This window comes from Typha angustifolia, chromosome 7 (genome assembly GCF_048772165.1).
Source record: "Typha angustifolia cultivar Huaian chromosome 7, ASM4877216v1, whole genome shotgun sequence".
Classification (NCBI taxonomy): Eukaryota; Viridiplantae; Streptophyta; class Magnoliopsida; order Poales; family Typhaceae; genus Typha; species Typha angustifolia.
The window spans coordinates 18,295,417-18,320,360 of record NC_133245.1 but is presented as its reverse complement, the minus strand read 5'-3'; the positions used below and the strand labels follow the sequence as shown (position 1 = coordinate 18,320,360).

Here is a 24,944-nt window from a genome sequence, read left to right as displayed (position 1 = left end):
TAAGAGAACTGCGGAAATCTTTAAAATGACAGAATTACCCTTCTTCGTTTGATACCCGCGCAACTCCCCCGCTATAACATGATCTAGGGTTTTATTTATCGACGACGTCTCCTTGAATAGAGAAGTCCATCGCCGCGGCCGCAACGTCGTAGCTCTTGAAGCACGTACCATGGCGACTCATCTGAGCAAAAAGCGAAAGGCAATCTTAAAAAATCTTGAGCATCTCTTACTTCCAATGTTGCTCTTTAGATCGCGAGTTATACGTGCTCTTCTTCCGCCGTTTATTTATAATGTTGAATTGCTTTCGATCTCTTTGTTGGATCTTTAGTTCGTGGCTGATGGAGTATTCTTCGCGGAGCTCAATGAGGTCCTCACGAGGGAGCTCGCTGAGGATGGCTACTCTGGCGTCGAGGTGCGCGTTACGCCGATGCGGACTGAGATCATCATCAGAGCCACCAGGACTCAGAATGTTCTTGGTATAGCCTAATATTATCCCTTTTCGATCCATCTAATAATAGTTTGACATAGATTCGTTGCCTCCGTTCTAGATTTATCTATCCCAATTAGTAGGAAATAACATTTGGATATTACTAGATGGCAGCATTAGATTATGTCTTTCCTATCTATAATTTTTGTTGTTCTGACACGCTAAGGAATTGTTCTTTTTCATCAGGGAAAAGAAAATGAATTCTTTAGTGCCTTAGTGGCTAGCTTTAGATTCCTTAAGTTTTTATCTGTCCTTTAAGGTGAGAAGGGTAGGAGGATAAGGGAATTGACATCCGTGGTACAGAAGAGGTTCAATTTTCCGGAGAATGGTGTGGAGCTCTATGCGGAGAAGGTTAACAACAGAGGGCTCTGCGCCATTGCTCAGGCAGAGTCTTTGAGGTACAAGCTTCTTGGGGGCCTTGCTGTTCGAAGGTAATCTATCGGCTTTTACCTTACTAAGATTTTCTTTTTCTTCTTTCCTGTCAGAAGAAATATGTTGTAATATTAGTGCGTTCTGCAGTTCCTTTTGCTTGTTTGTGCTTGCTGCTTGTAGTCATACTCTATAGAAATTTCAAGAAGCAACATGTGCTTTCCTGTAGCACATCTTCAAGTTTTGTGAAATGGAATTTTGATCCAGCTGGACATACAAGAGATTTCTTTTGGGTTTGATTGGGAGATGAGGGTCCAATGTTTGACATTCAATTTTATTTATCTAGTTAACAGGCCTTTGTATTGCAGTTCTATATAAAAAAGAAACAATTTTCTGTCAATGACCCTTGGAAATTGATATTTTATCACTCTCTCCTTGTAAATTTTTATTCTTTTCTTTCTGTTTAAACTTAGGTGCTAAGGCCAGGAAATAGTAAATGTTCAAGGAAACTTTGTGATGTAGTATAGTTTTTATCTGACTTGAGAATTGAGATCCTCTTAAGGGTCTGTTCTTTCAAGCTTCTCTTTTGTTACTCATTAATTAAGCTCTATGATTTTCAAGAAGATCAATTACCTTGAATTTTGAAAAGGTGCCCTATTCATTTATCAGCAGATGGTACTAAGGAATTTTTAGTTTGGTGTGTGGAGACAATAATGACCAAGGATTTCTATTGTGGTTGCAAGACATGGCCTCTCTGTGTGAATATTGGTTCTTAGGATATGCTTTATTGATTGATTCGTGACTTTATGATTCATTATAATTTCCAAGTTCATGAGCAATATAATAGATCAGTTGCATCAATAGTATTTTGTGTATACAAGTTAACTTTAATTGTAGTTTGACTTGCGTCTTACTTGCTGTTGATTAACTTGGACTGCGATGCATCAGTGATTGGGTTATTTTTTATTCAAGTTGAACCAAAGGTCACAAGGGAATCTTTTGCTTACTAAAACTACACTAAAGGGTGGCTTTGCTCTTTTTACAATTGTGACTTTATGTGTGATGCATCTATTGCAGAGCCTGCTATGGTGTACTCCGTTTTGTCATGGAAAGTGGTGCTAAAGGTTGCGAGGTCAGTCAAAGAGTAACTTTATGTTTTCCAAGTGGAATTTATTCTATTCTCTACTATCTGCTAATGTGGTATCGCTTGTGGTGCCATATTGTACAATAATTAATTTAAGGGAGGCATATGTTATAGCTTAGTGGTTTTGTCGCTGACTGATTGGTATTTTTCTCAGGTTATAGTAAGTGGAAAGCTTCGGGCACAGCGCGCCAAATCTATGAAGTTCAAGGATGGCTACATGATTTCCTCTGGTCAGCCAGTTAATGAATATATTGATTCAGCTGTGAGGCATGTTCTTCTTAGGCAGGTTAGTTACAGTGCAAATTATGTCTCTTTACTATGGTTCACATTATTTGTCATTATATGTGCTGAAAAAATAGTTGATTATATCTTAGTTGAAATGAAAGTTCTGAAATCCTTGTCTTTGGTCTATCCGCATCACTGCAGTAGATAGCACCATTTTTTCTGGTTACCCCGTTGTCATTTATAGGATTAAATGCCTATACATTAATTGAAGTAATATCTTTGTATCGGTTACTTTTGCTCATTGTGCAATCTAACTTGTTTAATGAATTCTTCAGGGAGTACTTGGCATAAAAGTGAAGATCATGCTGGATTGGGATCCGAAAGGAAAGCAGGGTCCTACAACTCCATTGCCCGATCTTGTCACTATCCATGCCCCCAAGGACGAAGAGGAATACATGAGGCCAGCGGTGCTTGCACCAGAAATTTAAATTTGTCAATGATGTCTTACATGGTCTTATTGTTTTAATTTTTCGAGACAATTGTTTTGAGTTTTATCTGTTACATTTTTGGTGAAAGAATTATCTAATTTCTCATGGAAATTTTTATTTCAGACCGTTTTTCTTTTGATAGTCAACGATTGTCATGTGGCATCTCAAGTGGCAGTGGGTTTAGTTGTATTTAGACATCGTGTTGCATTAAATCCATGTTGCGTCAACACTGATACACATCTCCATCCTTGTATAATTTATCATTATCTTCACTGATACTTTCGAGCGATTCTATATTAGCAAATTTACTGTATCTCACAGGTATTTTGCAGTAAGCAACTTATCCCAAGCACTTGTATATTAGCGATTTTACAACGCCGTCGAACTCTCAGGGGCTTCTTAAAAGGCATGACCAGAAAATGTGGTCATTTTAAAAAAATAAATAGGCTCATTTCTATTGCTCAATGTCAAAATGCTGCTGGGCCTTATTTCTACATATATAGTTTTACATCCGGAATTAGCAGAAGAAGTAAAATCAAAATAGATTGACCACAGTGAAGACTATCTGCCGATAACAAATAACTTCCATCACGAGAGCTAATACTACCCCAAGTTGAAGATGCACAAAGAAAATTTGATCAACTGATTTACCATCAGATTCCGCTTTGCTCCCAGTACCATATGATCCTACACAAGTTCAGAAAAATCGAATATCAAAGGATGTAAACCTGATCTGAAAGATACCGTTTGTTAGACGAAATAAAGATTTAATGTTACATCTGAACACAATTGTAGGTTGTAGTTATCTAGAATATACAACAAATGCAAATAAACCATCATGTTAGCATTTGTTTCAGTCTGTGAATTATGACGTGTTACAATGCGCAAACAAATCTTGTATCTGCAATTATGCAAGATTCGTACAAAATAAGCCCTACCCAACTCTACTGGTCAAACTCGAGAAATTAAGCTAAAAGATTACTGCTGGGAAGTTCCAATTGCATAATTCTCAGAAATCTATTCATCTTCATCTTCAATGTCATTTTCAGTCAGCAGGTGTTGCAGAGAAACTCTCGCCTTTTTTGATTCTGGCAAGCTATCTTCCGAAGCAACTTCAACTTTCCTCTTTGCCCTCGCATCTCCAACCTCTTCTTCCTCAGCTTCATTAGTTGGCGGGTCACCGGACATTGTGGCATTATCTTTCTCAGATGGCTCCAAAGCTGAGTCGTCAGCTTTCTTGCCTGAGTTTGGTTCACTACTTTTCTTCAAAGACTCTACGGCCTCTTTCAGACAAATGCGGACATCTTCATTCTCTGCAAGATGGAGAGGAGTTTGACCTCCTTTCGTCTTGGCACTGAGATTTGCACCTTTTCTTATTAGATACCTGACTAGCTCTAGATGAGATCCCTGAGCAGCATAGTGCAAAGGTGTCAAGCCTTTCCTGTTAGCAGCTTTGACAGATACCCCAGATGACAACAGAACACGAACTACTTCAAGATGGCCTTTTTGGGAAGCAAAATGAATAGCACCCGTATCATCCATCGCAGCTGCTCCAACATCAGCCTTGTGCTGGCAGAGAAAATTCACCACCTCTGTCTGCCCAGACCATGCAGCCAAATGTAGTCTAATTTAAAATCAGCAGTGTCAAGGAAAAATTGTATATGGTTAATGCAGAAAAGTTATAACTTTTTTGCATATAATTTAGCATTAACTCACTTACTTTAGGACAAGGGAAAGAACAGAGGAAGTTAGGATTTTGCTAAGAAGAGTAGAGATAGTTTAACTTGAAGTCTACAAGATAAAATTGAGATTCCCACTAGCAATTGTGCTCAACCATCTTCTATTCTATTCTTCCAGGAAAAGAATCAAGCGAAAGCAATCAAAACGACGAGCATAGGGATATAGAAGAGAGCATTCAAGGACGAACAAGGAAGAAAAGATACGATAGAGGAAGGATACGGTGTACGGGAGTGGCGGTCTCTCGAGTTGACGGCGAGCGGATTCGAGTTGCAGATCGACTCCACCGTGCTGAGATCTCCGGCTCGTGCGGCGGCGTGGAGGTCGAGCTCGCTGCCTCGCCGATCGCTCTTCGATCCCCTCCTAGGGTTTCCCATCGCCTTCTTCCGCTATGGTTGGCCACTGAAGTTCGCGAGCGGGGGATTTGGGGAGACATACCTTCACCGATCTCACGTGCCGTGCACGTGAGATATGATGTAAGTGAATAAGTGATGGAAGAGCGTCCGATCCTCATCGGACCATCAAATAAATAGGTCCCCCATTCTTATAGCTCTTTATTTATTTATTTATGTTGTTAAATTACAGATTGCCTCAATGTGCATTTGCATTAGATTACCTCTTCTTCTTTTTTTAATTTTATTTGTATCACTTTGTCTGGTTTAGATTAATTTGAAATTTATCCTTTTCTTTTCTGAAACATATCATCGTCAGTGTTTTAATCTTGTCGCAAAAGGACCTCTGCCTTATTAAAATATTCATAGATCAGCTCTTCTTTTATGTTATATTTTATCACTAAATTATATCAGCGCATTGTTTAAGCTGCTATATTTGCCGACTTCCCACCAAGGTGCAGATGACATGTTTACAAGTCGAAGAGTTGCTCTTGTTTTTTGAGTTAAACAAGCCAAAATTGAATGGAAATAGTAATAGCTGTATCACAATAATCTCAGATGGGCTTTGCCATTACAAACAAAGCAGCTATAGAAGCAAGTTACGGGCTTGGTCTCTTTGTATAAAGATAATGAGAATTTTATGGTACTTCCCGGGAACTACAAGGAAAAATCGTACAAAGCTCTGAAGCAAGACAACAACAAAAAAAAAGGATACAGAGAAATGCACTTTTAAGATTACATGTTACATGAATGATCTTCCGTATGTAGCCCAAGAGGTACTGTTAAAAAAACACCAGTATCAAGATCCATAATGAAGGTGTACCAAAGAATCCGCATCGTTTTCATTCTCAAGTACACATATATCTGGAAGATTGGAGTTAATGGAGAATTTTAGCCACTTCTTCTTTTCCACATACATCAGGCAAGGTCGCAATACAAGCCCGATGGACAGTGCAGCAAGGCTTACGATGATGACTTTAAGAGAAGAAAGAGCAAGAATGACTACGACAAATGCAGTAGCAGGAACAAGCATCAAAATGCAACCAATCGTCCCTAATGGCACCTTGAAAGGTCGAGATGCCTGAGGATACTTCACTCTCAATATTATGAAGGTCACAAACTCCAAGATCATGCCAAAGCAGTATAGGAAACTCTCGGCAGCAACTATCTCTTGAAAGCTCATCCAAGACAAGATCAACACACCAGAAGCAGAAAACAAGATCCCTATAAGAGGAGTCCCATGGCGAGATCTCTTGCTGAAGAACTCCGGGAGCATCCCTCGTTCTGCCATTCCAAGAAGCTGATAAGAGTCACCACTCATCTCAGCAACAAACATCCCCATGTTGGAGAGTGCTGAGGCTCCCTGCACCCAAACCATTAGCCAAGCACCGCCAAGCATTTTCGCAATATCAGAGAAGTAACCGTCTGTCCATAACTCTCTATCAAGTGGTATAGCTCCTGTACCTGTTAGAAGGGGATACAAGTAGCCCACAACAGCCATGATCACTGCATAAAAGAGTGCCTTTGGAAGAGTTCTAGTTGGGTTTTCAACTTCTCCTGACAGAGTACTGACTGAATCCCAGTAATTGAGATTCCAAAAGAGTGTGTTCACGTACAAGTTCCAATTAACATTGTGAAAATCAACTGCCAGCCATCTTGAAGGGCTGAGCTTTGGGATTGCCACGAGGCCCATAATGACAAAAGGAAGGAACGAGAAGACACCAAGAGCGATAGCAAGCCATCCAACAATGGTCAATCCCCTGTAATTCATATATGTTAACACCGCAGTCAACCCTAGCACTGCAAAGGTTCTTGGTAAACCTCCGGCTAAAACTGGGATGCTGGACTTCAGATAGTCTAAGAAGAGAACAGGATACAAGGCATTGTCAACAACACCGCTTAGCCATTTCATCCAACCAAGCTGAAACCCCCAGTAAGGACCCAAAGCAGAAGACACCCACACAACATAACCTGCATTCTCCGGGAACATAGTGCTCATCTCAGCTGTGATCAGCGCTTCCGGAATGCTCCATACAAATGGGAAAACAAGAAAACCCAGGATAGCTAAGAGTGGTCCAGCGGCCCGGACACTGTCTTCAATACCAAATGGGCCACCGGAGACGCCATAGAAGATTAGAAACACCAGAGGCACAATTGAGACCTTCTGCAAATTGTCTGATCTTGGAGCTCCATGGAAGAGGCTTCGGTAATCAGGATTACCTTCTTGCATTGGGATAGAAGATGCTTCAGTGTCAAAGGCGTGCCTCGGTTTCTGCATTTGAAGCATTGCATTGTTCAGGTTTCTATATCAATTGCTAACATTCCAGGGTTGTGGTCCAACCAGTAGGTCGGATTGAATTAAGTAAACTCAGACATGTGCAGAGTTCCTGAGAATTTGGAAGTGCAAGGGATCAACAATTCAATCCAGTAATTACGCGTTGATTCTGTAAATGTAAACCAACTGGTGACTTGAGATCAGATTTGACTAGAATTTATTCAGATTTATGACGACAACTGTACTTCTTACAAACTTCTTGATCTCGTTACGACTTGTTTGATCCAGTTATCCTCATCATGCTTAACACAAAAACTAACTTTGGGTTCTTTTCTTTTTCAGAAAAAATCATCATATCATGCAGTATAACATACTATAAAACAGTAAGATTAAAACCAAATCAGGAAATAGGAGAAGAGAGGAAAAGGAGAATTCAAACCGAGCAAGTCGCGAGTGGCTTGAGCTCGAGCTCGAGCTCGTCGCGAAAAATCCGTGACCCCTCATCGTCGATCTCAGGCAACATCCTCCCTCCTCCCTCCACGGAATAGAGCTCAAGAGTCTCCGCCTCCGAAGACATATGGGGTGTGGCCGTGTGGGGGAATAGAGTGGGTATCCTTCCTAATGGAAGTACAAGCACGAGGTTACGACCTTTTGGGAGCGGCGCTGGTTCATTCTGACTTCTGAAGTGGCTTAATTGGTCGTTGGCTCCTTGCCCCTTGGTCGCCTAAACGAAAAGCAATTTACTTGCTCGTGTAGCCTAGAAGGACCCCCAATTCATGCTCACGCTAATCTTACCGACTCGAGACTTGCGCGAATCCTAAATAGAGGTAAATTAGAGGCTTTTCTTTTTGGGCAAAAATCCCAAGTTAAAGTTAAAGAGATGTAAAGAAGGACTACTGTAGACTATAAACTTGAGCTTTTTAATTGGATATGGTTCCACTTCCACAGTATATCCTACCCTACAAATATATATATATATATATATATAATAAATTTGACTTTGATTCAATTAATTCCAGAAAGTTTTCTCTTTTGAAAAACAAAAGGAGAATTCATATTATTCAAACTTCACTGTTCAACTATTTCCTTCGTTAAATTTGCGTCCTTCGCATGAGACCAATTCTGGAGGTAATATAACATCACATAACGCAACATAACGTACTTAAATGAGAAAGGAAAAAATAATAATCATTAGAACAGTAGATTATATAAAAAGAGACAAAGGAAGAAGAAGAAGAAAAGTCCAAACTGACTCACTTAATTGGGAACGTCCCGAGCTCCGTCGATGGTCACAGATTGCTCCAATTTTTAGATCGTCGATCACAGTCAACTCTGCGGGCGAGCTGCTTCCTCTTCATCGGAACAGAGCATAAAGATCATCGTCTTCCTCGGTGCTTCGTAGCAACAGAAAGGAGAGTCTACGCTGATAGATTTAGAGAATAAAGCAACGGTTTGATTTTTTTTGTTACTTATTAGAGGACCATTAATACCACGTCCGCATCTCTGTAAGATATACCTGCGGTTCTACAAGCGGCAGGAAGCCGGCAATAATATATAGGATTACAATTTGCCAGAATATAATTTGGTGACGCGGAGCTGTGCTCATTATTTTTCGACAGCACTCGTATTATATTACATGCCTATTGTGGTTTTTTTCATTATCGATACGGTTTACAAAGCAAAGCATATGGCTATTGATATCCATTTAATTACTCAAAAGAGACAATGTGCATCTCGAGTAGTATTATTGCCAGTTAATATATGCCATGTGCCTTGCATGTTCATTAAGATCCAGTTCGTACATATCCATTCCCATCTCCAAGAAATTGCGAGTGATTTGGGCCCTCGAAGAAAGAAAACATGGGCCTTTTCAGAGGATTCTTTTATCTTACCTTCTTCATTTGGGTGGACCTTGGCCTAGGCTCATGGGCTTCTTAAACAAACGCCCAAGCTTGGCTCGTTGGCAACAAAAAATTAAACTTTATTTAATAATAAATTTAAGAAATAATCTAATTCAGTAAAAAAAATTTAAAACAAACTAGTTCGGTAAAACCTCGCAGCAGGACGGTGCTCTGGTTTGGCTTCTACCTAGAGAATCCCGGTCAGGCCAGCTTGCAGGGATCCTCTTTGTCTAGTTGTCCTTCAAAATATAAACAATTACGTCCCCACAAATTATCTCAGTCAAGAGCATAGGACAATAGCTAGACATGAAAGACGAGCTACTACCCAGAAAATAGCATCGGTCTTAACTGTTGCAGACGAAAAGATCCTGCTATATAAACTACTCGAATTAGGGATCAAGCTTTTCCAAAAACTACGCATTTCGATCTGGAAATAATGAACTCCGTCAAGCTGGGGGAATTGTCAAGCTTCATCAGACAGGCTTTTCATTATTCTGTTTTTGACGATTAGCTTACACTGTTATATACCTTATGCTAAGCAAAACTCAAGCAGTGGCATCCATCTGAGAACAATTCCATGTAAGCACCATTATAAGACCTGTTGTACACAAGGGTCAACCAAAATAACTTTTGAAATTGCAAAGTGATCAATCAGTTAGCACAGTTACACCCCAAAAAAGGTACAAAGCTTTAATATGGTGTTACTATTAACTCCGCCCTCGACTAAAAGTGGATCCTGGTATGTAAATAATGAAAAGTGCCTTAAGAAAGCTTGGAATATACAAGCCCAGGTCAAGTGGGCTAGCAGAAATAGTTTTTAACTATGTGCATTTCAAGTTATGGTCAGAAGTCACCTGTTCTTTTCCCTGAGGAAGTGAGCAGGAAGGACAAACAAGGAACGTAAAATCTACATTCATCGAACAAAAGGATGAGGCGATAAATAGTAATCTCTTACGCGTGATGCTCCATCCCTAGCCAAAATGCCCTCCAAATCACCCATAATCCTAGCCAACCATATCTCCAGGTTTCTTTGGATTTCCCGGAAGTAGCTTCTGATCGAGTCCAGAGATCTCTTTGTACTCAACTTAGTCTGTGTCGTTAAATCATCTTGAAAGTTAATCTTTGCAGTCTCTGATTGCAGCGAGTTCAGTTTTTGTCTTGTTTCTGTAGCACGATGCTGAAGGCGGAATGCTTCGATTAAGAACTCCGTCTGCCGCTGTGTCCGGAACTCCGTGGTAAGGGTTGGATCACAAGGGTCGCTCACTTGCTACAAGAGAAAGTATACAACTTCATATCTTATTGTTACGACACTCCAATATAATGCTATGAGTGCAACAGGATCAAGGATCATCATGATTAAGGCCACATGATTAAGCAAGGAAAACTATATTAATGCACATCAAGGAGAACAATTCATGAAATCAAATAAAAAGGGAGATGCTTCAGGAGATTCTAATGCCCAATCAGCAATATAATATGAATATCCCTGATGACCATGATTTATTTAATAAGGATACTATGTTTGCAGTCTCTTCTCTGGATTGATTGGACTGAAGTTGCCTAAAATTGCTCTACTCCCCAATGGAATCTATGGGAAATCAACTATAACCGACCTTTTATTATTGAGAAATTGAATCAGTTTCATGTTACCGATTGCCTCAGCATATGACAGTAAAAAATGATTCAAAGCAGACAATCATCTATTTTGCAAAAGCAGAAGAGGTATGCTACAGGAGCAAGTGGACGTACAGAACAAACTAACCATTCTTCTGCAGAGGTCATCAATTTTTCCAGCAAGAGATTGGTATCTTTTTGCCTGCTTTCTCATCAACGATGGGATCTTGGAGGACTCTTCTATTCCCAGTTTTTCCAGGTTAATTAATTCTTGCTCGAGTAATTTAAGCTTATCAGGGACTCCTGATGATTCACCATCTAACTTCCAGGGGGAGTCCCTCCTGAAAAATGAACTCAACATGCAGTGCTGGATCAAGAATTTGCTATCCTAGCAAGTAAAAAATTCAGTCCGTAGATTTACCTTGGCACAGGATGCTTTACATTGTACATTGACTCAAGGGAATCATACTGCATGTCCTATAAGAATGAAAACAAAACATCAAAAGCATTGATGCATGCTTCTTGAAGTACATAAACTCACTGGCAAGGGATAGTATGCTATATAGAAATCAGGAGTACTAACATAATTAACTTGGTTAAATTCATATTCTTTTGTTTCTCTCCACGCCAAGTCACTCAAGTCATTTTCACTGTATGTTAGAATTAGAAAAGAAAAAACACGGAACTACACATAACATATATCAAAGTAATGAAGCAGAAGACAAATTTTAAAGGATAACTGATAACATTATCAAGAATTGATGCACTACCTAGCAAACAATGGCCAGGGATCATAGTATGTCACGTAATACTGGACTATGGACTTTTAAAACCTCCTAAGCTGCACAGAAGCATCATGCACCAAAATTAAGAGAACTTTGTCTGCTATATCTATCAGCTCCAAGAAGATTTTCAACTCCAACAATTATATATTATAAAAAGTACCATAATCTCTTCGGAACTACAAGGTTTACAAAACATAGAACTACCTCTGAAAATAGGAATGCCAAATGCACCTGGGAGAGTGCATTTCACTATGTTAATTGCAAAGAGAAAATGTCACGTCCCAGATGTTAGCTATTTTACAGGGTGACATGTTTTGACTTCCTGTAACTTGTAACTGGCGTTTTCTCATTGCGAGCAATACACTGAATGTGCTGTCGGATGTGCACTCAGCATTGAAACTTTGATAATTGACAAGCAGAACAGCTAGTCAACACAACAAATTCTGCTATAACAAAGCTGCTTATTTTTGGATCAATATTTATTAATTTAGAAATGTCATCTCAAGAATCATATAAGTTTAGCAGCACTTGCATCAAGACTTCGGTACACAAAACAGACTAAACCGTGTCCGAGGAATGGGAAACTTCAAAGGCATGGAATCCAAAATAAACTAAAAGTGAGAGAAAAATTGAAATTATGTTATCCTTTTTAGTTTCCTGACGTAAACTATTTCAATTACTTGTAGTCGGTCCGAAGAACCTGAATCCTTCAGCTCAAACCAGCTTAATTAACTCAAAGTAAAGAACAATAATCCGACTACCAAGTCTTATGCGTCTTACTGTAGAAATCCTCACCTGCCAACTGTTCGACCTCTCGATCCATGGCTTCGCCTCTCCCTGCAGAGGAAAATATTCTGGCAGCGGGGGCGGCGGTGGATAGAACTCTCCTCGGAAATCGTTGCGCTGTGCATAGATCGCCATCATCTCATCCAACTCTCTACTCCTCTCCAAGAAGCACGCCTCCGCCATCTGATCAGTCCCCTCGGATACTCGATCCTTCCCCGTCCCCGATAAATCCCCAAAGAATTCCCCGTACTTCTCGCCCTCCTTCTCACCTGGATCCGCTTCGTCTTCCCCCCTCCTCGCCGCCGCGATCTCGAGCAACTCTTCCCTCTCCGCCACCTCCTGCTCGAGGCGCTCCACGCAGGCCCTGAGCTCCGCGTCCGCACCCTCCAACTCAGCGATCCGAGCACGCAATGCAGCGATCTCGTCGGAGCCTGCATCGATCTGGCCTAGAAGTCGGCGCTCCTCCTCGCGCCATCCGTTGCGGTGACCAGCGAAGATTTCGACCACTCTGGCGTTCGCTTTCGCCTCCTCCTTCCGCCGCGACCGTAGCTGCCGTAGCTGTTCCTCAGCCTGGAAAAGCTTGAGAGCTAGGATTCGGTTCCGAGACTGGAGAGAGGAGATGTACGATACCGAGTTCTTGGGGAGATTCGCCAAGAAGAGCGTGAAGCCGATGCCGAGGTAGGAGGCGAGGAGGGAAATGGTGGAGGAACTCGGTGCCGATTCATCCGAGATCATAGAAGTCGACGATGGTTCTGGCTTCGTCTCCCTGTCCGCTTCGGCCGCCATTACAGAAAGACGATAGAGAGAGCTTGGGAAGTGGAAACCTGGAGCCATGTGCATGTTTTAAATAGGTTTGAAGGAGGAGTTATTTTTACAAAAATACCCTTACTCTTTGGCGACTATTAGCCGATGCTGATGTCGAGTTAAGGCGGACGAGAGAAGGGTTAGTTTGGGGAGTAAGTGGAGGAGTTCTCGATGTGGGGAAGAGAGCATGTGATGAGTGACGTGGGCATTGGCGCTTAGCCAAGTTTTTACTCCGGATGAAGGGAGAAGTGTCTTTTCAAAAGGAAAAGGCCAGCAGAGGACAGAGGAAAAAGGTCAGATTACCTTTTCGTTCTCCTCCATTGCAATAAAATGATGAGGGGTCCTTTTTCAAAATAATAATAATAATAATAATAATAATAATAATAGGGACACTGTTATCTTTCCATCGTATCTTCTTCGTTACATACAAACACATAACAATGGAACCATATTGATATATATAATATAGTTCACAAAAATTAATAACAGAGTGGTATGACCAAAAAAAAAAATGTTGTAATATTTGTTGTCTTTGGTGGCGAGAATGGCTGGTAGTTCTGAATCTCTACTCAACGTGCGCTTTTTTTTTAATTATTATGTTAACGTATTAAAAAGAGAGAGAGAGAGAGAGAGAGATTTACAGTAAAAACATAATAGGTTAGGTAGAAACAAATTAGGTGCAAGATAAGAAAATATGATTTTGATTCTTTCACTCAATTCTACAATTTGAGTCAGTTGTTAGGCTATCAGTCATCTATTATAACTATTGAATGTGGCGTGGGCTGGCATCAAAAATAAAATGAGACCGCAGATGGGTGGATGAGAGCTCGTGTGCCGGTTGGTTGAAACCAATTAAATACTGCATTTATTGGGTGCCGGAAATTCCAGACGTAGACATCCATATATCTTGCGTTTAAAAACGATTTTAACATAATTATTTACTCCAGGCTTTGCTTTCAAAACGAGGTAACTATAATTTGCTCTAAGGCCACTCTAGTTATGGTCAGCTACCCTCTCTTCTCGGGAGTCGTGAATCAGGACCATAACACGTGTGGACCATTGGGCCCACAAAGGCCTAGTGCGTCATACACTACTGGGCCTACAGTATTTTCTGGCCTTCCCTGTGATCTCCACGTGTTAAGAAATTAGATTATGATCCAATTTGCGCCAATCCTGTCTGGCCCAAACTAATCAGCTCTGGTCCGTTTGGGCCGCTCAGCTTAGCCCGCCACTGCTTGGGGCTTGAAGAGTATCGACTCTTCGAGGACATACGTGTAAACATACGGTGCACTCCAAATCGAGATTAATAGATAAATATATAAATTACCATAATATCACAGTATTAATTATCTCATTGTCTGAGTAAATATCTTTTTCTACACATATATCTAAAGAAAGGTACAAAGTGATATAGTTAATTTTAGACTTATAATCTTATATTAGACAAGATAAAAAATGGTCAAGAGTGTATTTTATTTTATATTTGAAGAATGTGATATGGTGGAAAAAAAAATTCTCTAATAAATTATTATTTTTAATTTCTTTTTTTGTTGAGTTTGAATAAAAAAGTTAATAAGTTGATGTTAATATAAATCACATAGTTTTAGATGGTTTAATTTTTTTAGTCAAAATTAAAAACGTGTGGATCTTAATTTGGCTCGATTGGCTTTTATGAACGCTTAAGATTCATCGCATCCTCAACCAGTGTAACTTACTGTGGGTTAATCTTCTGAGATCTAAGTATGAAAGAATTAACCTCTAGAATAGAATAGAAGGAAGAAAATGAAAGGCATCTCCCATACAAGCACATTCTTATGGCTAATTGCAAGTTTAGGAATGTCATTATTAAGAACATTAGTGATGGGAAAATTACTTCAATTATTAATGATCCTTGAATTTTATCGATGCCACTATCTCTCAATCTCACTTAACTTAATATGGATATAAGTATGGATAGTAAGAGAGTGGCAAGATTAATTCATGGGGAGAAGGTGGTGGACCTAGAGGCTTGACCTGTGGTTTGACCTTGTCCTTGCTAAGGTGGTTGAGGGGATCCTCATTTCCCAAGACAGGATTCTTGGGTTTGGCTGCATGACTCGCATAGGATTGCTTCTCCTGGGTCGCCTTATATGACCCTTATAGACTAAGTTGAGGCTAACCTTCAACCTGACTTTACGTCGACTATCTTGTGGAAGCTTCCTGTGGCCTTGACGATTTTGAGTTTTCTTGTGAAAATTAGTTTGGAACAAGTTGCCACCTAAGGCTAGGCTCCTCAAGTATGACCATCACATAAGCCCTATGTGTGACATTTTGTACGCGAGATATTAAAGCTGTCAAACACTCATTTCTAGCTTGTGAGCAAGTCAAGCAATTCTAGAGCCTTAACCTATGGTTTTAGTTATTATTATACTTTTAACGATAAGTGGGTTAATAGGAGGTGGCTCAAGGAAGGGGTCAATTGAGCTACGAACAAAGATATTTTACCATGGCTATCATTGCTAATTACTTGTGACAAATATGAAAAGAATAGAAATTTCACTTCCATAACTAATAAAAAAATGTCTACTTGTTCTTGTTGGAAAATATTGTGCTTATCACTATAGATTATTTTGATCCAATTAAATGACAAAACGTCCTAGAAAACTTATCTCCTTTGATCAACATCGGACTGGAACTCACCTCGATAGCACTGGGTTAAGTTGAACTGTGATGCTTTCCTTAGACCCGACTACCAACATTAGTAGAAGATGGTAAACATTTAGGGACTCTAATGTCGATATTCTTCTCACAGGTGGAGCACTGATCAGGTGCCAAAGTACTATTTATGCCGACGCTTGGACTATTGGAGAGGCTTTGAATCGCGCTAAAGCTTTAAAGATCAGCAATCTATATATTGATAACGACTTATTTAATGATGGTATAAATCATAAGAAAAGGGGAGATAACTGGGCCACAAAAAAGCAGATTAAGGACAAGAAAAATTTACTTCCTAACTTCAACAAAATGACACTAACTAACCTGTGTCTTTAGAAAGACAAATTTTGTAACAAAATGGCTGGTTAATTATTCTAGATCTAGTTTCTCTATGATTACGTGGGAGAGCTCAGTAATCCCAAAGTTTACCTTAATTCTGTATAAAGATGGTGCTGGCTATATACATATAGGAGCGGTAGTAGGGTGTAACATTTTGGCCTTGTTACCCAATTTGAAAGAAATTCTCTTTTCCGTTTTAAAATAAAATTAATAGCTAAACTTTATGCATGTATAACTCGACAAATCAACAGGGCTGACAACTTGTCTTAACACATCTGATGTTTGACTTTGACTACTCAAGTAGAAGCATTGTATTTATTATGCAAATCAACTAACCGAGAAACCACGAAATATTATATATATATTCACGATGACGTAAGCAGTGGCGCAAGGTAAACCAATAAGATCAGGAAACATGTGCCGGGTATTAGTTGATAAACGGCTTATAAAATAATTGAAGACTCTCTCTTGAGCCGAAATCGGACTGCATTAACCAACCAAGGGGTAAAATTGTTTCTTCGTCAATATAGATGACGAATTTAATTATTATATTCGTTAAGTACAACGACATGGATCAAAACAAGTATATTTGTATTTATTTTTTTAAATGTATATAAAAAATTTTCTGATATATTTAAATTTATAAACCATCGTAAATACGTACTAAAGTTATATTGAAGATCAATATGAAAGTACGGAAAATATTTCATAATATTTTTAATTGTTTAACTCGTATTCGAATAGAATTGGATCGATTTTAAACGCTTTCCAACCTCTTAGCATGTTGCCCAGAATGTACATATAACAACGGAATTTTCCTTATCTGTGAACGCAACTACGATTAGTTTACTACAACTATAACCAAAGTGGAAGTTTTAAAAGACTCAAGTTTTACATTTATTCGTCGTCCAAAATAGATTAAGTTTGATGTATTCGATTTAATTCACCACTTGCTGCGTTGCTTCAACTAATAAAGCTTGCTCGAGGACGGAGGGAGGGCACGTGTCCGTTGCATGCACTCAACTTGCATAGAATGATATAAGCAATGATGCAACGCATATTGCTCGGAAAATAGTGCGTCATCCCTTACGTAATCTAGTGCTACATTCCTTTGTTAATTAAGTGGAATCTGTCCAACATTCCAAGATCCCATTCCGTCTTGTGCAAAATTGCTAAAGAGTAGTACTATATTTTTTATTTAATCAAGGAAAGAGTTGCCCGTATTGGTAGTTCTCTCTTATTTTATTAAAGCTCTTCTTCATTCAAGTGGTTGGAAAATATGGAACCACTTTTGTTGTACATCAATATACCCGGTAAAAGATAATCCAATCTAGATCATCCATTCTTTTGTCACTGGATGCCACCTCGGTGGCAGTAATAAATTTTACACTTTTCCACAGGGTTAGGGTTAATGCAAATTGAGGGGCAGATTAGTCCGAGGAAAAATGTACGACCCAAATTGTAGCCGACCCGTACGTTCTCTGATGAGTGGATACTTTGAAGTATCGCGTGCTGGCCACGCTCGTAAAGGTCGGCAGCTGGCTTACTTTGACTAGTAAACTATAAATGAAGGTTTGATAACTAGTAATTATTTTTATTGACGACCACCATTGCATTCCGGTGCTGTCTTTACTCAGCTTTGACAGAAGATCACAAATATAAATAGAACACAGATTTTTTTTAATAAAATTAAAAATATCTGTCCATCAATAAAATAATAACAGAAGATTACAGATTTAAATGCTTGTGAAACACAGATTTTTTTTAAAAATAGAATTAAAATAAAACATGTCTGTGTATGCTCACGTTCGCCCATACTATTTAAGCTATAATTAATCTACTTGCTCTTAATAAAGAAGTAATTACCTCATTGAGTGACAAAGAGGGACCACCAAAAAGTGCATAATTCGAAGCAAGAAAACTCGGATATATCTCAGCCACGTCAGCCGTATCCAACTCATCGCCAGACGGGATTAACTGCAAAATTAACCGCATTTAAACATTGTGTGTCCCGTCTCCTCCTATAAAAACCCCCGACCTAAATTTCCATCCCGTACAAGTCGTTGGTAACGACCGATTTAAAAAGTTTCCGAAACTCCTACAATCTCTGCAAAAAAACCTTTTCATCTGAAGAAGAAGAAGAAGCGACGATGAGTTCTCGTATCGCTGGATCGATGATGAGGCAACTCAGCCCCCGCCTCTTCTCCACGGCGGCGATCTCCCGGCCGGCTGCGGCTGGCGGAATGGTTCCGTCCATCTTGATCGGACACGCCGGTGTCGGTGGTACGGCTTCAGTTCCGCTGGCATGGGTTGGGATCCCGGTGGCCAGCTTCCGTCGGATCGTCACTGCTCCCGAGGCGGTGGGGAAGGACGTCTCCGCCGGAGGGAGGAAGGAGGAGAAGGCAGCGGTGAGCTATTGGGGCGTTGAGGCGTCCAAGCTCGTGAAGGCGGATGGCACCGAGTGGAAGTGGTCTTGCTTCAGGGTATCTATCATTTGATCTTTCAGTAACATTGCTATAAGCTTTTACCTTTTGTCTTGAAAATAATTGTAGCTTTGTTTAATCCATTTTGATGATGAAAAAATAGCCATGGGAGACGTATTCGTCGAACGTCTCGATCGATCTGAGCAAGCATCATGTGCCGATCACGTGGGGCGACAAGATGGCGAGGTGGACTGTGAAGGCGCTCCGTGTACCGACAGACATCTTCTTCCAGGTAAAGAAAATCCTCATTTTAGACACTTTTTCTGGACTATGTTCACTTTCTTTTCCTTTTTCATGGTAAAATGCTATGTTCTGGCAAAAAAATATATATTAAAATCGTCGGAAAATGGAAAATGGCAGCCGATGATCTGGACCGTCCAGTGAGGCGGACGGGTCTGGAACTGCGGTTGCTACTACTACAACCTATGGTCATGCAACGATCGCGTGACCGAGATTCGATGGCCGGAATTCATGTGCGCTCGCCTTTCAGTCGTTAATACCTGCGAGGTGAGCTGGTAATACCAACCGTAGTAATCGATAGTTTAAAGTGAGTTAATTACGCAAAATACTACTAATTTTGATTACCAAATTAACTCAATATGGATGCGAGCAGTCCCTACTGCCGGAATTTCCTGACCATCGGGTATTTTGGCTACATTTTTTTTAAAATCTTGCTGCCTTAATGGCTTGGTCAAATGCTAAATTAGTTCGTAGTTTCTCTGTATGTGAGAGGATATTTTTTTTCGGGGTGGGAGGTAATTAGACTACAATTTAGACGGTTATCGAATTTACGCTCCAATCTGTGACCTGAAAATCTGAAATACTGAATCGCGCAGAGGAGGTACGGCTGTCGCGCCATGATGCTCGAGACGGTGGCCGCCGTGCCCGGAATGGTGGCCGGCCTTCTCCTCCACCTCCGCTCCCTCCGCCGCTTCGAACATAGCGGCGGATGGATCAAGGCCCTCCTGGAAGAAGCCGAGAACGAGCGCATGCATCTCATGACGTTCATGGAGGTCTCCCAGCCCCGTTGGTACGAGCGGGCCCTCGTCTTCGCTGTCCAGGGCGTCTTCTTCAACGCCTACTTCGTCACTTACCTCCTCTCCCCCAAGAACGCCCACCGCATGGTCGGCTACCTCGAGGAGGAGGCCATCCACTCCTACACCGAGTTCCTCTCAGACCTCGAGGCCGGCAAGATCGAGAACGTCCCCGCCCCCGCCATCGCCATCGACTACTGGCGCCTTCCTGCCAATGCCACGCTCTCGGACGTCGTTAAGGTTGTCCGTGCCGACGAGGCCCACCACCGTGATGTCAACCATTTCGCTTCTGTAAGTATTTATAACTAGCTATATCACCAGTTGTCATCGTCTTGTAATTAAGTAGTAATTTGATGTAATTATATATAGGCAAATTAACTGTTTGGGTTGGCATGGCAGGACATCCATTACCAGGGACATCAGCTAAGAGATCTTCCAGCTCCGGTTGGGTACCATTGAGTCCTTTCTATTCACAGAAGCTGGAGTGCCACGGAATCTCGCCATCGCGTAAGGAAGTGGTCGGAATAAAGAGCTGAGCAATTAAGTTGAACTTTGCATGTATAAAAAAGTAGTGTGTGTTTGATTTATTGTGCTCCTGTTAGTCTCCTATGTCGATGTTGCTAACTAAGAAATTGGCCTTGTGTTGACAGTTTGGTCGTATTCTTCTGTTGGTTTTTGTCTATTACAAGTCTATTGATACATCCCATCCTCGAAGTTGCTGCTGTAGAGTTTTTGTTCACTACGTCAATGTTGAGCCCGTGAACTATCCGTGATTGGTATCCTTCCTGGCTCACAGGCTTTGAGCCAGAAAAAAAAGAACAATGAAGGCCTTATTACGAGCCCATTAAGGTGCCTCGATCAACTGGAGCACAAGTGGGTTGTTGGGCTTTGTCCGATGTATTTACTGACCAACTATTTGTTTTCGCTTCATTCACTAGTTTAGTAGATGTATCAGGCAAGGAATTTGTAAACTCTTTAGCTTTAGTCACTTGCTACGTCGAATAACTACATCAAATTAGTCTGCCGGCTAAGATACATGTCGAAAAAAAATAAAATTACATTTCAAGAAGAGCTCCTCTTCTCTACCATTCCTATCTTTTCTATCCTTTTGTGAGATCCAACCATTAATTTACTTCGGGTTGTAATAGGAACATTAGAAAATTAAGTCCTATAACAAGTTTAATCCGTGATTACTTATTTCTAATTTTGTAATTTTAGATTAATATAGAGTTTTTCTTTTTGCATGTATACATTTTATTTCTAAATCTAGTCTAATCATGTATATAGTTTAAGATTAATCTAAACCAAAATTTGCTAATATGTAAAGATATACGATCACAATTGAATTTAACTATATCTCCTGTTGTTGACTTTAGTCATCAAGCTGCAGATTTTCTAACGATTTATTAGTTGCTCAATCTAGGAGATAAATATTTACAAATTAGATTAGCATCCAGCTCTCACTATTTAATGTTAAATTAATTAGGATCTATCACATACTCAGCTGCCTTGGTAACTCAATTGCACAAGTAACTTCGCAATTTATGTCATAGTATTCTCCTGACAAAAAAGACTGATATATTCTTTGATTGAGCATTAAGGCCTAATTTACGTGGTACTGGCAAACACCAATCAGGACTAGGTAATGGAGTATTTACCCATTAAAATAAAACACCAATTACTGCCAATTTAACAATTAAGTTACTATTCTTTTCACCGTTCTACTTAAGCCGCTGCACAAGGTGGTTGTGGAGAAATCCTCTCCTCTTCTAAATGTCAAACTCTTTATTGCCGTTTTCCAACTTAGCCGCCGGCTGTTAGAAACTTCATATTTCGTCTACTTTTGTGCTTTCGGTATCTCGCCGGTACCTCTAAGTTTATCATTACCGACACTTCCACGCTATCAACGAGGGATAAAGTTATTCGCCTTAATATCGTTACCTCATTAAACAGATTCAGGTGCACTTCAAATGGGCTACGTTACGTAACATTATTCCCCCCACCCCCCCAAAACTTGTCAAAGGCAACGTCATCGCTGACGGACCGACAAAAAGCGGCTATATGAACTCTCGCAACGCCAATCGATTCCCTTCGCCATAGAAGTTGGAATCCTAAGTCAAGGCCTACTGCCTCTATTGATCTACTACAACTCTGTGATTTCATCCTTCCAAAGGTTTGAGACGATGACCTCTCGAATGGGCGGCTCTATCCTTCTGAGGCACCTCGGTGGCCGCCTTTTCTCCACCACCACCACGGCCGCTCGATCTGCGGCGACCGCGGAGGTGGCGAACTATTTCATGTACAGCGGATCTGCGCCGGCGAAGGGGATGGCGGTGTGGGTGAGGGTCTTCCCGGTGCGGATGGCGAGCACGACGGCTTCTCCGGCGGTCAGCCGAGAGGATAAGGCGACGGCGGCGAAAGATGCCACCGGGAAGGACGGAGCGGGGACTCCTCCGAGCGCGAAGAAGGAGATCGTGAGCTATTGGGGTATCCAGCCCTCTAAGCTCGTCAAGGAGGACGGCACCGAGTGGAAGTGGTCTTGCTTCAGGGTAAGCCTGATGCTTCCTTTTCTATATCTCTTCAATTTTTTCGAAAATCTCTATTCAACAAGATATTTTATTCTGGTTATGCTGGATAGCCATGGGATACGTACAATTCGGATGTGTCCATCGATCTGAAGAAGCACCACGTTCCGACGACCTTTCTCGACAAGGTAGCGTACTGGACTGTGAAGGCCCTCCGAATCCCCGTCGATATCTTCTTCCAGGTACTACGAATAAGATTATCCCAGAACCCCTATTCCGGCCGATCTTTTCTATTTCAGTTTCCTCCCCAAGAATTCCCGCCAATTTGGTGATATACTTTTGTGACGCAGAGGAGGCACGGACACCGAGTCATGATGATTGAGACCGTGGCCGCAGTCCCTGGAATGGTGGGCGGCATGCTCCTCCACCTCCGCTCCCTCCGCCGCTTCGACCACAGCGGCGGCTGGATCCGAGCCCTTCTTGAAGAAGCGGAGAACGAGCGGATGCACCTGATGACGTTCATGGAGGTGGTGAAGCCGAGATGGTACGAGCGTGCCCTCGTCATCGCCGTGCAGGGCGTCTTCTTCAACGCCTACTTCGTGGGCTACCTCCTCTCCCCCAAGTTCGCCCACCGCGTCGTTGGATACCTGGAAGAGGAGGCCATCCATTCCTACAACGAGTTCTTCAAAGACCTAGAGGCTGGTAAGATGGAGAACATTCCGGCTCCCGCCATCGCCATCGACTACTGGCGCCTTCCGGCTGACGCTACCCTAAAGGACGTCGTCACCGTCGTCCGTGCTGATGAGGCGCACCACCGCGACGTCAACCACTTCGCATCGGTGTGTTTAATTAACTCCTACTTTCTCGGAATCAATGGAGTCTGTTCTGTTTGTTGAATTCCTGTACGTATTCTTGATTATTTTTTCCAACTATTTTGCAGGACATCCATTACCAAGGCATGGAGTTGAAGGAGACGCCGGCACCGCTTGAGTATCACTAATAGTATCACGCTGACCGCCTATTGGATATTACAAATATTAGTAGTTTTATCCATAAAAAATATTAGCTGGATATATAGAGAATTGTATACTGTGCATGCATGAATACTGATAAATATATAATACTTAATTGCCGTGGATTGTGTCGTTCTCTGCCAACCTCCGAGATATAAACTGTACGTGAAAGGAGAAATTGAGGTTGGAACTTTTTATTCTGGTTGAATCTTTGTTGCTGCATTTTGAGCTTTTATGGTACTGAATTCATGGCACGTCAGAAATTCATACGATTTTAACATCATCATTCGTTAATTTCTTCTCAGCTAAAACGAACTTGCACTATTGATTCTCACAGTGATCTCTACTTAGGCATTTACTATTCCTATATGTTGGGAAAATATTAATATAGCATACTAAGTTTTCTTTCTTCCTCTTATTACAGTTGCTAACTATATTAAAAGAGCATGCTCTATCTATCAGTGGAGTCAAGATTCGTCCAAGTCTGGATAGATCTGAGCAAGCTCACCCGACCACCTGGGGTGATTATTAATAAGAGCACAAGTGCGCTGCTTGTGATAGATGTACCGACCAACTAATGTCTTCCCCATTACTTCTTCTCTTTATTTATTTATTTATGGTAATAACTTTTCTCTTCATTCACTAGTTTAATAGATGCATCAGACAACGGGATTTCCAAAATCTTTAGCTTTAATAACTTTATACGTGGATTAATTAGATCGAATTGGTCCATCATGTACTATGCATGAGAAGATAAAAAATATCCATGTAAAATAATTACAATTAAAGAAGCATCAATTACTGCCAATAAAGAAATTAAGTTACTGTTCTTTTTGCTCTCTTTTATTAATTACGAGATCATAGGATAAACAAAGTGCTACTAGCTAGGTGCATCGAAATAAAGCCTGGGCTCACTCGTGAAATGACTTCTTATAAATTTAGCTATGATTACCCCTTTTTTTTTCCCATTTTTGAAATGTCACAAGAGAGATTATATAAATTCAGGCTATTGTAGCATTTGATTGTATACCCATAAAATGATATAATTATATTAATTATGATATTAAAATATATTTTAATAAATAACTAAAATTTTTGTTATGAATGAATGAGAGAGGAGAAAGAAAAAGAGATAGAAAATAATTGAAGTGAATAATTAAAATGATAATTAAATAAAGTAATATTTTTTAAAGATAAAAATTATATATATATATATATTGGATGGAAGATGAGAAGAGAGAAAAGTAAGTTAACTAGTATTAAGATAAATTTATTCCACCGTAATAGAGATCTATTACGTAGCTGCTGCAGCACCAGGAAGTCTGTTGAAATATTAAACCCTTTATTACAAATTTTCCAAGTAGCTAGCCGCCGGCTGCTATTGATTCCACGTTATCGGGAGACTGACTTGGGCTGCAAGAAACTTTTGCTTCCCGTATCTCGCGGGCATATGTAAGTTCAACCGATTCTTCACGCAATCCAATCCACGAGACATGAGAATATTCGCCCTTTTTTTTTTTGAAAGAAAAAAAAGAAAAAATCTCTTACGAGTACCCAGGAGACCAGACATGGTATTAAAGGTCCAGGTTCCAGTTCCTGGGATGAGGAACTTTCTTGCTCTTCAAATACGCTACGCTACCTAAACATTTTCCCCCAAACTTGCCCAAGACAACGTAGATTATGTATTCCCTCCCCTCATGGACGCCGTGGAGTTATTCGTTCGCTCATAGCTTTACAACAATCGCTTGCTATGTTATCTCCTTTCAAAGGGCCACGTCGCTTCAAAGAGAGTCCAGTCCACAAAGGGGTTTCACGAGTGCGGTCACCGCCAACCAATTAACCGCCTAAC

General features: G+C 40.6%; 6 protein-coding genes across 12 annotated transcripts; 3 read left to right on the top strand and 3 right to left on the bottom strand.

Annotated features, from left to right (window-relative positions):
* Positions 1 to 38: 38 nt before the first annotated feature.
* Positions 39 to 2,835, top strand: LOC140762889 (small ribosomal subunit protein uS3x-like). The gene is made up of 6 exons (XM_073100866.1): positions 39 to 199; positions 329 to 476; positions 747 to 918; positions 1,934 to 1,988; positions 2,155 to 2,286; positions 2,561 to 2,835. Exons 1-6 carry the CDS (start codon positions 170 to 172, stop codon positions 2,711 to 2,713), a joined length of 690 nt encoding a protein of 229 aa, XP_072956967.1. The 5' UTR covers positions 39 to 169; the 3' UTR covers positions 2,714 to 2,835.
* Positions 2,836 to 3,165: 330 nt separating this feature from the next.
* Positions 3,166 to 4,872, bottom strand: LOC140763096 (uncharacterized). 3 transcript variants are annotated; one of them, XR_012104799.1, is made up of 4 exons: positions 4,673 to 4,872; positions 3,696 to 4,337; positions 3,348 to 3,400; positions 3,166 to 3,315 (listed from the first exon to the last, which is right to left on the bottom strand). XR_012104799.1 is itself a non-coding variant. In XM_073101147.1 (3 exons), exons 1-2 carry the CDS (start codon positions 4,825 to 4,827, stop codon positions 3,731 to 3,733), a joined length of 762 nt encoding a protein of 253 aa, XP_072957248.1. In that variant the 5' UTR covers positions 4,828 to 4,872; the 3' UTR covers positions 3,166 to 3,400; positions 3,696 to 3,730. The 3 variants fall into 3 exon arrangements, 2 of the variants coding, with proteins under 2 accessions (XP_072957248.1, XP_072957247.1); XM_073101147.1 differs by having other exon boundaries at positions 3,166 to 3,400; XM_073101146.1 differs by lacking the exons at positions 3,166 to 3,315; positions 3,348 to 3,400 and having other exon boundaries at positions 3,537 to 4,337; positions 4,673 to 4,870.
* Positions 4,873 to 5,398: 526 nt separating this feature from the next.
* LOC140763095 (polyamine transporter PUT1-like) lies at positions 5,399 to 8,563 on the bottom strand. 4 transcript variants are annotated; one of them, XM_073101142.1, is made up of 3 exons: positions 8,375 to 8,563; positions 7,557 to 7,934; positions 5,399 to 7,114 (listed from the first exon to the last, which is right to left on the bottom strand). In XM_073101142.1, exons 2-3 carry the CDS (start codon positions 7,692 to 7,694, stop codon positions 5,642 to 5,644), a joined length of 1,611 nt encoding a protein of 536 aa, XP_072957243.1. In that variant the 5' UTR covers positions 7,695 to 7,934; positions 8,375 to 8,563; the 3' UTR covers positions 5,399 to 5,641. The 4 variants fall into 4 exon arrangements, with proteins under 4 accessions (XP_072957243.1, XP_072957245.1, XP_072957246.1 ...); XM_073101144.1 differs by lacking the exon at positions 7,557 to 7,934 and having other exon boundaries at positions 5,400 to 7,229; positions 8,375 to 8,562; XM_073101145.1 differs by lacking the exon at positions 7,557 to 7,934 and having other exon boundaries at positions 5,400 to 7,114; positions 8,375 to 8,562.
* A 1,069-nt stretch (positions 8,564 to 9,632) lies between these two features.
* Positions 9,633 to 13,006, bottom strand: LOC140763912 (uncharacterized). Its single transcript, XM_073102293.1, has 4 exons — positions 12,213 to 13,006; positions 11,054 to 11,109; positions 10,781 to 10,973; positions 9,633 to 10,285 (listed from the first exon to the last, which is right to left on the bottom strand). The coding sequence occupies exons 1-4, from the start codon at positions 12,987 to 12,989 to the stop codon at positions 9,932 to 9,934; spliced, it is 1,380 nt and encodes a 459-aa protein (XP_072958394.1). The 5' UTR covers positions 12,990 to 13,006; the 3' UTR covers positions 9,633 to 9,931.
* Positions 13,007 to 18,094: 5,088 nt separating this feature from the next.
* LOC140761986 (ubiquinol oxidase 2, mitochondrial-like) lies at positions 18,095 to 20,646 on the top strand. 2 transcript variants are annotated; one of them, XR_012104665.1, is made up of 5 exons: positions 18,095 to 18,523; positions 18,627 to 18,755; positions 19,360 to 19,848; positions 19,957 to 20,115; positions 20,208 to 20,646. XR_012104665.1 is itself a non-coding variant. In XM_073099565.1 (4 exons), the coding sequence occupies exons 1-4, from the start codon at positions 18,191 to 18,193 to the stop codon at positions 20,014 to 20,016; spliced, it is 1,011 nt and encodes a 336-aa protein (XP_072955666.1). In that variant the 5' UTR covers positions 18,095 to 18,190; the 3' UTR covers positions 20,017 to 20,206. The 2 variants fall into 2 exon arrangements, 1 of the variants encoding a protein (XP_072955666.1); XM_073099565.1 differs by lacking the exon at positions 20,208 to 20,646 and having other exon boundaries at positions 19,957 to 20,206.
* Positions 20,647 to 21,638: 992 nt separating this feature from the next.
* LOC140763008 (ubiquinol oxidase 1a, mitochondrial-like) lies at positions 21,639 to 23,214 on the top strand. The gene is made up of 4 exons (XM_073101029.1): positions 21,639 to 22,106; positions 22,196 to 22,324; positions 22,433 to 22,921; positions 23,023 to 23,214. The coding sequence occupies exons 1-4, from the start codon at positions 21,741 to 21,743 to the stop codon at positions 23,080 to 23,082; spliced, it is 1,044 nt and encodes a 347-aa protein (XP_072957130.1). The 5' UTR covers positions 21,639 to 21,740; the 3' UTR covers positions 23,083 to 23,214.
* Positions 23,215 to 24,944: the final 1,730 nt, after the last annotated feature.

Coding starts and splice junctions, on each gene's coding strand:
- LOC140763095 (XM_073101142.1), bottom strand. CDS start 7,694: ATGTCTTCGGAGGCGGAGACTCTTGAGCTCTATTCCGTGGAGGGAGGA. Junction 7,115..7,556: donor AGCCACTCGCGACTTGCTCG/GTTTGAATTCTC, acceptor CTTCAAATGCAG/AAACCGAGGCACGCCTTTGA.
- LOC140763096 (XM_073101147.1), bottom strand. CDS start 4,827: ATGGGAAACCCTAGGAGGGGATCGAAGAGCGATCGGCGAGGCAGCGAG. Junction 4,338..4,672: donor GACCGCCACTCCCGTACACC/GTATCCTTCCTC, acceptor ATTTTAAATTAG/ACTACATTTGGCTGCATGGT.
- LOC140763912 (XM_073102293.1), bottom strand. CDS start 12,989: ATGGCGGCCGAAGCGGACAGGGAGACGAAGCCAGAACCATCGTCGACT. Junction 11,110..12,212: donor AGAGGTCGAACAGTTGGCAG/GTGAGGATTTCT, acceptor TCATTCTTATAG/GACATGCAGTATGATTCCCT. Junction 10,974..11,053: donor GTAAAGCATCCTGTGCCAAG/GTAAATCTACGG, acceptor TTCATTTTTCAG/GAGGGACTCCCCCTGGAAGT.
- LOC140762889 (XM_073100866.1), top strand. CDS start 170: ATGGCGACTCATCTGAGCAAAAAGCGAAAG. Junction 919..1,933: donor GGGGGCCTTGCTGTTCGAAG/GTAATCTATCGG, acceptor CATCTATTGCAG/AGCCTGCTATGGTGTACTCC. Junction 2,287..2,560: donor GGCATGTTCTTCTTAGGCAG/GTTAGTTACAGT, acceptor TGAATTCTTCAG/GGAGTACTTGGCATAAAAGT.
- LOC140763008 (XM_073101029.1), top strand. CDS start 21,741: ATGACCTCTCGAATGGGCGGCTCTATCCTTCTGAGGCACCTCGGTGGC. Junction 22,107..22,195: donor GGAAGTGGTCTTGCTTCAGG/GTAAGCCTGATG, acceptor TATGCTGGATAG/CCATGGGATACGTACAATTC. Junction 22,922..23,022: donor ACGTCAACCACTTCGCATCG/GTGTGTTTAATT, acceptor ACTATTTTGCAG/GACATCCATTACCAAGGCAT.
- LOC140761986 (XM_073099565.1), top strand. CDS start 18,191: ATGAGTTCTCGTATCGCTGGATCGATGATGAGGCAACTCAGCCCCCGC. Junction 18,524..18,626: donor GGAAGTGGTCTTGCTTCAGG/GTATCTATCATT, acceptor ATGAAAAAATAG/CCATGGGAGACGTATTCGTC. Junction 19,849..19,956: donor ATGTCAACCATTTCGCTTCT/GTAAGTATTTAT, acceptor TTGGCATGGCAG/GACATCCATTACCAGGGACA.